The following is a 12,383-nucleotide window of genomic DNA, read 5'->3' as shown; positions in this document are numbered from 1 at the left end:
GGACGGAGAGAACAACGAGTAATGCTGGATAATCAAGGTACAGTGGAAGACGGAGAGAGCAACGAGTTATGGTGGACAATCACGGCACAGAAAAGGACGGAGAGAACAACGAGTTATGGTGGATAATCAAGGTACAGTGGAAGGCGGAGAGAGCAACGAGTTATGGTGGATAATCAAGGTACAGTGGAAGGCGGAGAGAGCAACGAGTTATGGTGAATAATCAAGGTATAGTGGAAGGCGGAGAGAGCAACGAGTTATGGTGGACAATCAAGGTACAGAAAAGGACGGAGAGAACAACGAGTAATGCTGGATAATCAAGGTACAGTGGGAGACGGAGAGAGCAACGAGTTATGGTGGACAATCACGGTACAGAAAAGGACGGAGAGAACAACGACTTATGGTGGATAATCAAGGTACAGTGGAAGACGGAGAGAGCAACGAGTTATGGTGGACAATCACGGTACAGAAAAGGACGGAGAGAACAACGACTTATGGTGGATAATCAAGGTACAGTGGAAGACGGAGAGAGCAACGAGTTATGGTGGACAATCACGGCACAGAAAAGGACGGAGAGAACAACGAGTTATGGTGGATAATCAAGGCAGATAAAAATGACAACGAGAACAGAATAACCAAAAAAGTAGCGACAATAATTGAGCCACGTAATGATTTGACTTCCTATGCATCCTATCAAATTAAACTTTATTTGAGTCTTGTTTTACTGTGATCCTATCCCATAGTGCATGTGTACAAGGAGAGCTGTGCATCAAAGGACTTACCCAGAAAATGAGTGAATCGCAATAGGCCGTTTATCTACAAAAATACAACAAATTTTTAAGAGGTAGTAAAAGTTAAATCAATAATGAATATTAATTCATATACCAATTAATTGAACTCCGAACTTATTAAAAGTAATCACCCGGGTCAACCGATTCGTTCCACTGCCATTTCATTAACAATTTAATATATCAGTGAATTACACGCCTTATATAGTTCTTATAAAGTTTATTAACTTCTCACATGACTTAATATTTGCATCATCGTTATTTAAACCTGCATTACTCGTGCTCGTGTCTGGTTAGTTTGGCGCACCGGTTCTTTTAAATTGCATTTCAGTCAATTACGCACACAAATGGAAATAAAAACTAGAACACTTCTGTGTCTGTTATTAACGTTTATTCACATATGGGTCATGTTCACACGGCAAAAACTGACAGAAAAACTGGTTTCTGGTCATATTAGGGTGAGGTCTGGTATTTTAGGCTTCAGCCAACCATAACACAAGAAATTGTGTGATGTTATACTGCTCTCACACAGGTCCGCACTTGGTAAGGAGATAATTCCCGGTCGGAAGGAGTCCTTGTTTTTAGGAATGTTCTCAAGAGTTGAAGAGGACCTGGTCATATAAGTATGGACTCCCTTCCTCCAAGGACGTGACTCGTCCACCACAATCAGCCGTCGCCCGTGACCTCGAGAGAAGTGATAACAACAGACGGACAATCAGACGGACAGACGGAAATAAATCCAACACAGGATTACGGTCAGATCTCAGAAACTGCTGCATCAACCCTGTGACCTTCCGCCGACACGCTCGGATATCAGGGTCATTTTTCGTAAACAATAATCACCCACTGGAAAAGCTCCACTCCCGCCAACCAAACCGAGCGTGGTGGTTGTCAAATCATTTTGCGTATTCAGAATCAGAAATACATGATCAGCATTTAACACTTACCATAAATAACTCCTCCGTCTGTTTATACCTGAAAACATGCATCGCCTATTCCACAAAACGACTTCAGATTTCATTCTGACCTTCAACATTCAGTAAACCTTGTTTTCTTCCCAGAAGTTGTAAGAGTTTTGTTTTAATACAGGTGAAGCTTAGCATACAATAGTTCCTAAAAATCCTTAAAAAAATTGTTCAATCACGGTTTAAAGTTTGCCCCTTTAAGGATTGTTCGTAGAATTCCCCAACAGAAAGTGGTTCCTAGAGGGCTAATTATAGAACAATTGAATACAGAGGTAAAGCAACGACAGTCAGATCAAATAGAAGTCTTTGAAAGATTTATCAGAGCAGATAACAAAAGTGGAGTTCGAAATCCAGTGCCATGTGATGGTGTCCTAAGTTAAACTGCCTTCCAATAATCGGTACATTTGATACGTTATACTGACTGACGACACGACATTGTGTCAAGTACTTCCCTAGTGAGTTCTTCTTTCGATTTGCCCTGCCGGAAATACCCTTCTCTCGTCTTACCAACACACTCTCGCCCGGAACGGTTCCATCTATTGGTTGATACGTCATCAGCATCCAGATGACAGACACAGAGGAATGACCCAGGGATGTTAATGCACCAGGCTCGGGCGTGACAGTCGTGGAAACCGGAGGTCGAACATTCGTCTAAATCTGGCCAAAATATCATAGCAGAATCAACTACTAACCATTAATACGAAATTTATTGCTATCATTCCAGATAAATTTAAAATTCCGATGAAACTGTTCTTATTTTAATATCATTTCAACAAAGACACTTGATCCGGGAAATATATCCTATTCACAATCCAAGGCAAAAGCATGAATTATCCCTGAAGTCTGTCACAGTCCATATGTGATCGTACAAAAAGACGAATATTTTATCAAATATATATATATATATATATATATATATATATATATATATATATATATATATATATATATATATATATATATATATATATATATATACATATATATATATATGTATATATATATATATATATATATATATATATATATATATATATATATATATTTTAACTGTTTTATGCAATATATTTACAAATTAAAAATCCTACATGTACAATAGACAGATCTTGTGGCAAGTATGATACATTTATACATAAAGGCAGTATAATGCAGGCCACCTGTTTTCGTCCCCTGTGTACGTCATTGATGTATATATACATCATCAAGTTGTTAATGTGATGAGCATACCGTCAGAACCCACGTGGTGATCAGTGGGCGTGGCTACCTTCAATCGAGACGTCCCTAGCTCGTTGTCCGTCCTGTGTGGAAAATGTATACAGTATATGTTATTAAGGTAATGCCTCCAAACCGTTGTTTGTTTTTATGATCATCTCGTCCTTCGTAAATTTCAGCTTATGGGTTTTTATGACTCTCTTACTTGCATGATCGGTAATTACTAGGCATTACATGTATGTTATACAAGTTTATACAACGACCGCCTGGGGGATAACTCGTTGACAACGACAATCAGCACAGCAATTTCTTTGCCTATTCTGGATTATACATCTGGATCATACATATCAAATTTGGGATATTCGTAATGATACGCCATTATTCTGGTAACAGATCAAAGATCAAGAGTGTAACAAAATATTCCAGTAATATTCTACCAAAGCTTACTGTTGGATTGGGGAAATAAACTCCTGTCTCACCAGAGAAACGCTGGTGAGGGTGCATGCTGTTGTGTTTGATGGCTCAGCCATGCTGTGCCAATATCTCTGAAGACGATCGGCTTTTGGTAAGTGAGATTGCATGTTTGAATCCAAATTTGGCTAGATTGTCCTCAACATTTTCATGAGACTGATCGGATACGTGGTGAAAGGCAGAGGTCTTTACCCTGCTATGCCCGATTTGCTTCCCCCATAAACTTGACCACCATTATACATAAGTGGTAATCCGTATTAGGGCGTAAAACACAAATAAAACAAATGAATAGGTATTGACAAGTTTACCTGTTTAAGTGACGTAACAGCTCTGTGCGTAGATGTCTGTGATCGTAGTCCCACTGTGGCGTGATGTAGACTACCGCCGAGACTTGTAGACCCGCTTCCACCCAGCTGAAGTCTATAACACGACAATAGAGGTACAGGTGTGCCAGACTGGAGTTCAGGTAAGTATGCCCCAACTGTGGCAAGGAATAAAACACCAAACAGTTACTGCATGGTCGGCTATGTTCTCAGACAACGTCTTTACATAATTCGTCTTCACATGCCAGTGCCAGATAACGTCTTCTGTTTGAATTTGAAGCATGGTTTCTTTAGTCTGTCATTATGCCGTGAAGTGTCCGGTCTTACAGATGATAATAGTCTGAAACATTTGGACTTTCCACTGAAAGGATCTTTTACATATGTTACGTTAGAGTGTTAATTTCCTTCAATTATTCATGACGTAACAAAAGAACAGCTTGTGCATGTCTGGAAGTTCAAGAATTAAATTTATGAGTCATACTCTCCTTTCCCCAGGTTCTTCAATTCGTCGTAAACTGAGAAATGTTATTTATGTATTAAAGATCTTGTTCAACTCTAAGCTAAAATGTCATTTACCACATAATACAGCCAATCGTACGTTCGCTGTACCCCAAGAAAAAAGAACTTCAGCATTGGTTATATAACTTTCTCTTATCTTGGTTAAGTTATAACATTACAGATACAAAGAAAGAAAGAAAGAAAAGAACTAGTAAATGTCGTACTCCTGCCACTGCCAGTCTGTCGAGGAGTTGCCAGTAGCCGTAGTCTGTGGGATTCTCCACCAGAGGTATGTCCTCACGGCCTAGGTACTCGTAAATGCCGGCTATGGCCGACAAGTTAAAACTGACAACATACGCCTTCGCCGCTGGAATACAACAAGAAATAAAAAATAAATACGGCATACAGTCACTTTCTAGACCAAAGCCAAACACTGACAAGTCATTCAAACATGTGTGAACATTCATGTTATGGGATAAAACAGGGGATTTCCCGCCTTTATAAATGGAAACAGTATTCCTTATGAGGATTGTTTTTGTGAAATAAAGATAGTATTAGTAAACACGCAATAAATGACTACAGTTTCTCCATAATGGAAAGTGGAATAATGGTATGATTATAAGATTGTTGCATTAGCTTTGCTATGTTGCGCAATAAGCCGTTAGAGTTGTGTCCCTTTAATATTGTAGCTCACATACCAAAGCAGTCGTTTCCTTTCTTTGACACATTATAAGAGTATCCTGGAATGCATTGACACGTGCCAATGTCGGTGCCATTTCGTACACACGAGGTGTTGGCGTAGTGGTTCGTACACCCGATATCGAACACAGGGTCACATGTGGGCGGTCTGTGGACCTTGGGTGGAATGTATGGGGATAAGTGAGATCCTGCAAAACAGAAAAAGGGAAAACAAATTATTCATATTTATTAAAATAACAGGAACCAGTTTGATTACCCAAGCTAAACGTAAAAATTAAATGAAAACTGGTTGAAAATATGTTTAGAAGTCTCGCTATGTGTGCTGGTTTATCCAGGTCGCACCACAGAGTAAGAGGCGTAGGAAAATCTTAACTAACCTCAATGTATAACTCCCATTTTATTTTCTGAGTGATACACTTACTTTCTACACATGTAGAGCTGTCGATGTTTTCTCTGTAACCGTAGAGGCACGTGCAGTTGCCACGGTAACACTGACTGTTTGGAATGAGGAAGCACTGATGTTGTGTAGAACAGGGGTCGCCTACAGTCTGTGGATCTGAAAAGGGAGGTAAACAATGTTAGCTAAAGTCACGTAGCATCAAACAATGAAGGACGTTCAGACAACTTTCCGTCATTACAAATGGAACAAAAGCAAAGTGCTATATGTCTCGTACGTTGTTTTGTATCACACGGTCGTAGCTGTATGTATGTATGTATATGTATGTTTAGGTTTTTACGTAGTACTGAACAATTTTTCAGACCGCTTCGGCGGCCTAATGGCTAGAGTGTCCGCCTCCATTTCGGGAGACTCCGGGATCAAGCCCGGGTCGGGCCATACCAAAGACTTTAAAAATGGTACTTGCTGCTGCCTCGCTTGGCACTCAACACTGAGAGGTTAGAGATAGGAAACAGGACTGGTTGACCCGGAGTCAGCATAATGTGACTGGGTGGGGTGTCATGTATTGTATCTGCACAGTGATACTTCAGTGGCTGCAGCACTTTGGCACATGGACTCGTTTTGATCACCAGCCTGAATGACACCCATTACTCTTAGACTCCGACAAGTAGCTCTCTAAGTCGCTCTGTCTATCTGTATTTCTGTCAATCTTTCAAATTTATCCTATCTTTGGACTATCTTCTATTTACAGCTTTGCCCCTGTGTTTATAAAATAGTGCCGAGGCGTGGTAAAGCCATGAAGAACAAAAAATACGGGCAAAAACAGGAATTTTACCCACCATACAGTGTTACTCACATGGGATACAAAGACGTCCGGTGGATTCCGCATAAAACATCCACTGGCAACCACACCGGAAGCTCCAGCTGCAGAAGCTGTCCCTCACGACCGATAAGCACTGATCGTCTGATCCACAAAACTCTCCTAACGCCTGCGGAACTGGATGAAAGGTTTGGACGTTTGTAAATTGTGTACGTCACATGGAAGATATGTTTATTCCTATTTTATCAAATCACGAAATTATAGCTTGAAATCTTTTTTTTTCTCGCACTTGTCATCTACTCAGTTATTTCAGACCGTTCTCGCTTGCGCCATATCCTCTGTTTGTGGCATCAGAATCCGCTTACCTCATGGTTACAATAGATTATTACTGCTTGAAACTGCTACGGGTTTCAAAACTTTTTAGCAACAGAAGGTCACACACTCTGTTCAACATCTCTTCTCGGACATTAAAAGAAACAGAAAAGTTGATATTGACAGGATGTAACGAGAATGGAAGATTTTACACTACCTCAGAAATTCTTTCAATCAAGATTTTGAATCAAAGGGTAGGAAAAAAAGGACTTGTCCATTGCATGGACTAGGGAATTTCTTCATTGAGGGTACAAATTTCGCCAAATTTAAAAAAAAAAAAGGACTTCTTTAAAAACACTTATATAAACAATTTGGCATAACACAGTTATATGCATTTGTAGAGCCGGCTGTGACTAAGTAAAGGATCGGAACAACTCACGTACAGATCTCGCATCTTGTCCGATCATGGAATGTAAAGTAACCAAGAGGACAGTCACATCTGGCTGTGGTAGGGTTACAGAAACTGGTCGAGTTGATAGCGTCACATTGGCTGGGGTAAAAACATGGGTCATCTACAAATCTGGGAACTGAAATACGAAATAAGATGTGAAGCATGGAACGGTAGCCTAACCCAAATCTGATGTAGTCATTTAACCTTCGTGTTAAAAACAATATTATAAATAATATTAGATAGAAGCGAACTTAAACGACAAAAGGCAAACTACATGACACAAGAATTTTAATGAAATATGATTTGTGTACATCTATCTGAAAGTATTCACAAAGGCACACACAACGATAATTCAGTCTCATACCTTGCTCAAGTCATGTATCCTCAAGCTTGCCTTTAGTTCATTCTCCATGCATTCATTCTAGGCTTCAGGAAAACGCTCGTGCACCACCTGAGTGAGTGTTATATGGCGTTGTAATTAGTGCATGCACAAGGCAGTCCTTCCCAGCTTCAGAATACACGCGCGCTGGCAATTCATCACTCAGTTGTATATGCCGTTGTCGTTAGTTCATGCACAATGCACTCGTTCTCAGCTTCAGAATACACGCGCGCTGACAATTCATCACTCAGTTGTATATGGCGTTGTCGTTAGTTCATGCACAATGCACTCGTTCTCATCTTCAGAATACACACGCGCGGGCAACTGATCACTCAGTTGTATATGGCGTTGTCGTTAGTTCATGCACAATGCACTCGTTCTCAGCTTCAGAATACACACGCGCGGGCAATTGATCACTCAGTTGTATATGACGTTGTCGTTAGTTCATGCACAATGCACTCGTTCTCAGCTTCAGAATATACGCGCGCGGGCAATTCATCACTCAGTTGTATATGGCGTTGTCGTTAGTTCATGCACAATGCATTATTCTCAGCTCATGCTTTCGCTATTTCCACGTCACCAGTGTGATGGTTAGAAGACACACGCGTTGAGCAAATGCTAGCTCCATGTTCTGTGGCGCTGTCGTTATTTAATGTATTATGCATTATCCATTTCCGTATGTGGCTAACTCAGGTGTCAAATTGACTCATTTATGGGATCAGTTGTTAGAGGAAAAAATGACTCACTTATGGGATCACAAATTTAAGTGATTTAAGTTTGTAGGTTTGATCATATACATGATACGGGTGTGTGGTGTCTGTGAAGTTCTTGGATGCATCACTGAAGTGAACTATTCTTGTGGACGGCGTAAAATCATGTGAGAAGATTATCAGAAACGACGGAAACAGCTTATGTATCACTCCATCAACGTGCAAATGTAAATACCCAGTCTTGGGATATCATGAGATATTGTTAATCTTTTGCGAAATGCGGTTGACCCACTAGTGCTTTTATAAACTAAACACAACAATAGACTACGACTATTCAACATGATATACAACCCCAAGGGAGTTTGGCAGACAGTAACAGTATATACTGGAAACAAAATACAATATCGCAATCACATTCTCCATGCTGTACTTAAAAAAGGCACTTATGATATTTACGGCATTTATTCTGTTTGTTTTTGGAGAGTATTGCGCAGCATTCTGTATACAGACCAATGTACTGGAGAACACCACAACTTACTTGGAATACATATTGTTCCGTTTTCAAACTCTTCGTACCCATCGTTGCAAAAACAGGTATCCATTGAGCAATTGCTGGAGGGAATCGCATCACTGCAATCAGTGTTCACGGTGCACTCATCACCAATGATTCCTGAATTAAAAAACAGGATGAAAATGAAAGGACTGTCAGTAATTGCCCACCTTCATGTATAATGCTGAATTCTATGTACATCATATTTGACTATTAGTGGCTAATGAAACAAGGTTTCTTTAAGCACACTGGTCACTTAAGGGAAGAATTGTAAAATGTCTAAATTATATCAACTTTTTTTGGCCCTGTAAAGTTTTACACAATACAGTTGATTTACAGCTGATTTGATTTGTGCATGCGAATAAAGATCACATTATTGTGATACTTCATGTCATGTAAAAGCCTAACGGATTTTCAGATCTTACAAAGAACTGGTTGAGATTATCAAGACAAGGGGAAATATGCAGGTTTTAATCATTAGTTGCATGTTTATCATGCCACACTTACGCTGTTTGCATTTAGTTCTGTTCTCTACAGCAAAGTGCCCTGGGTCACATAGGCATTCTCCGTCCATACAGCTACTGTTCCTAACAGATAAATAACAGTCCAAGTCAGACCTACAAGTCACGTCACCAATACGTCTCTTTTCACAAATTGTTCTGTCACCGAGCGGCCTATACCCCAAAATACAGAGACATGTTCCGTTATAACATCCACTGTAGCGAACAGCATCAGAACAATCAGTGTTCAAGGTACACGTGTTGTCTCCAACTCGTCTTCTGTGGCATACTGTTCCATTTTCCCCCACATTGTATCCTGAGTTACAAAGACATATTCCGTTAAAACATCTGCTGTTGGGAACAGCGTCCGAACAATCCGTATTCAAGGTACACGTGTTGTCTCCAACTCGCCTTCTTTGGCATACTGTTCCATTTTCTTCAACATTGTTTCCCGAGTGGCAAAGACATGTTCCGTTATAACATCCACTGTACCGAACAGCGTCAGAACAATCCGTATTCAAGGTACACGTGTTGTCTCCAACTCGTCTTCTTTGGCACACTGTTCCATTTTCCCCCACATTATATCCTGAGATACAAAGACATGTTCTGCTGTAACATCCACTTTTCGGAACAGCGTCCGAACAATCTGTATTCAAGGTACACGTGTTGTCTCCAACTCGCCTTCTTTGGCACACTGTTCCATTTTCTTCCACATTGTATCCTGAGTTACAAAGACATGTTCTGTTGTAACATCCACTGTTGGAAACAGCATCAGAACAATCCGTATTCAAGGCACACGTATTGTCTCCGACTCGCCTTCTTTGGCATACTGTTCCATTTTCCCCCACATTATATCCTGAGATACAAAGACATGTTCTGTTGTAACATCCACTTTTCGGAACAGCGTCAGAACAATCCGTATTCAAGGTACACGTGTTGTCTCCAACTCGCCTTCTTTGGCATACTGTTCCATTTTCCTCAACATTATATCCTGAGTTACAAAGACATGTTCTGTTGTAACATCCACTGTTTGGAACAGCGTCCGAACAATCAGGGTTCAAAATACATGTGTTGTCTCCAACTCGTCTTCTTTGGCATACTGTTCCATTTTCCTCAACATTGTTTCCAGAGTGGCAAAGACATGTTCCGTTATAACATCCACTATTGGGAACACTGTCCGAACAATCTGTATTCAGAGTACACGTGCTGTCTCCTACACGCCTTCTTTGGCATACTGTTCCATTGTCCTCAACATTGTAACCCGAGTTACACAGACATGTTCCATTATAGCATCCACTGTTGCCAACAGCATCAGAACAGTCCGTGTTCAAGGTACAGGTGTTGTCTCCAACCCGTCTTTTTTGGCATACTGTTCCATTTTCCTCAACATTGTTTCCAGAGTTACAAAGACATGTTCCTTTAAAACATCCACTGTTGAAGACAGCGTCAGAGCAGTCTCTGTTAACCGCACACGTGTTGTCACCAATGCGTCTTTTGCTGCACATTGTTCCATTCCTTTCAACATGATATCCCGAGTTACAAAGACATGTTTTATTGTAGCATCCACTATTCAGAACGGCGTCAGCGCAATCCAGGTTCAAAGTACACGTGTTGACCCCAATGCGCCTCCTCTTGCACGATGAACTGTTGTACTGCAGGTGAAACCCAGAATCGCAAATGCAGTATCCATCAAAGCAAATGCTGTTTACCACGGCGTCACTGCAGTCGGAATGAGTGATGCAGCTGTCCGTAATCTGACGCTTGTGGCAAGATGTTTTATCTGGACTCGTCTTATAACCTGAACTGCACAAACAAACGCCCTCAGAACAATGACTATTTGTCACGGCGTCACTACAGTCTGAGTCAAAAATACATGTATCGTCATCTATTAAACGTAATTTACAAACGGTCCCGTTAAATATTCCGTTGTAACCTGAGTCACACAGACAAACGCCATTTGTACAATTGCTATGGGCTATAGCACTACTGCAGTCCAAAACATTGTCACAACCGTGGTAACCGAGACGTCTTAATTCACACTTTGTTAAATTACTCCTCACACTATACCCCGAGTCACACTCGCATTGTCCAAATACACACGTACTGTTTACTATGGCGTCAGAGCAATCAGGAGATGCAGCGCAGTAATCTGATATCTGACGTAGTAAACAGTCTGTGAGGTTTGAGTTAGGTCTGAACCCCGACTGACAAACACAGGTATAATTCTGACACGTGGCATTATTCATAACACTAGCACAGTCAGCATGTTCTTCACAACTATCACCTAACTTACGCATTGAACACGTTGTCAAGTTCTCCATTGGCTGGAAACCGGAAACACAAGCGCAGAGACCGGAAGTACAGTTGCTATTGTTTATTGCCTCCTGGCAGTCAATGGAATCATAGCAGAAACTTCCCACTGTGTGTTTTACACATATCGTCCCATTTCTATCCCCATAAAACCCTGCCTGGCACTGACATTCCTTGGCGCTGCACACACTGTCAGTGATAACAGCAGTGCAATCTGATTGCATTAAACAAGGATCTCCTAGACGCCTTTTTGTACAGAATAATAAATCATCACTTTCCAGGAAACCATCGATGCATAGACATGTACCATTAAAGCAATAACTGTTAGCAATTGATGTCAGACAGTCATCACTGATGTCACAAATTTCATCTCCAATCGCAATTCGTGAACAACTATCACCTGGGATATTTGGTTTATAACCAGGTAAACATAAACATGTTTGATTACTACATTGGCTGTTAGCTATTACAGAACTACAGCCAATGGCGTCTACGCATGCCCCATAGCCTACAGTTCGTCTCGTGCAGATTGTGTCATTTAGGTCCCCAAAATATCCCAGTGCACATGCGCAGAGGTTTTCCATGCACACGCTATTATTCATGGAATCACCGCAATCACTATCTACGTCACATGCATCTTGAAGAACACGGAGCCGACAAGACAAATTTCTGTCTTGAACAATGAATCCTGACAAACACGCACAGGTCCCATTCATGCAGTGGCTGTAGTTCACAGCATCTCGACAGTCAGAATCCGAGCTGCAGGAAGACACACCGATTCTACCTACAACACGACATCCACACATATAACTAAGAGATCATTTACAGGTATGTTTTGGTTAAAAAGGTTAAACAGCACAGCATGCATGTTCTTATTTCAAAAAAACAGCGGGATTATACGCCATTCGAAGGGATAGTATGAGAAAATCTGCGGGTAAAATTGAAAGGATTGACAAACTAAAGAACACTTTATTCACAAATTATTTCACAACTGCTGTAAA

At 40.7% G+C, this 12,383-nt stretch overlaps 1 protein-coding gene across 1 annotated transcript in view; it reads right to left on the bottom strand.

The window, feature by feature from the left end:
* Positions 1-12,383, bottom strand: part of LOC135461858 (multiple epidermal growth factor-like domains protein 6) — a 36,417-nt gene that overhangs the window by 3,942 nt on the left and 20,092 nt on the right. The window contains exons 13-23 of the mRNA XM_064739120.1: positions 11,366-12,166; positions 8,561-8,692; positions 6,926-7,069; positions 6,207-6,347; positions 5,375-5,509; positions 4,953-5,141; positions 4,479-4,621; positions 3,742-3,914; positions 2,978-3,048; positions 2,258-2,407; positions 780-813 (exon numbers count right to left, since the gene is read on the bottom strand). Of these exons, the coding sequence (XP_064595190.1) occupies positions 780-813; positions 2,258-2,407; positions 2,978-3,048; positions 3,742-3,914; positions 4,479-4,621; positions 4,953-5,141; positions 5,375-5,509; positions 6,207-6,347; positions 6,926-7,069; positions 8,561-8,692; positions 11,366-12,166 (2,113 nt within the window). The remainder of the gene's footprint in view (positions 1-779; positions 814-2,257; positions 2,408-2,977; positions 3,049-3,741; positions 3,915-4,478; positions 4,622-4,952; positions 5,142-5,374; positions 5,510-6,206; positions 6,348-6,925; positions 7,070-8,560; positions 8,693-11,365; positions 12,167-12,383) is intronic.

This window comes from Liolophura sinensis, chromosome 1 (genome assembly GCF_032854445.1).
Source record: "Liolophura sinensis isolate JHLJ2023 chromosome 1, CUHK_Ljap_v2, whole genome shotgun sequence".
Taxonomy (NCBI): Eukaryota; Metazoa; Mollusca; class Polyplacophora; order Chitonida; family Chitonidae; genus Liolophura; species Liolophura sinensis.
This window is presented reverse-complemented; position numbering and strand designations above follow the sequence as displayed.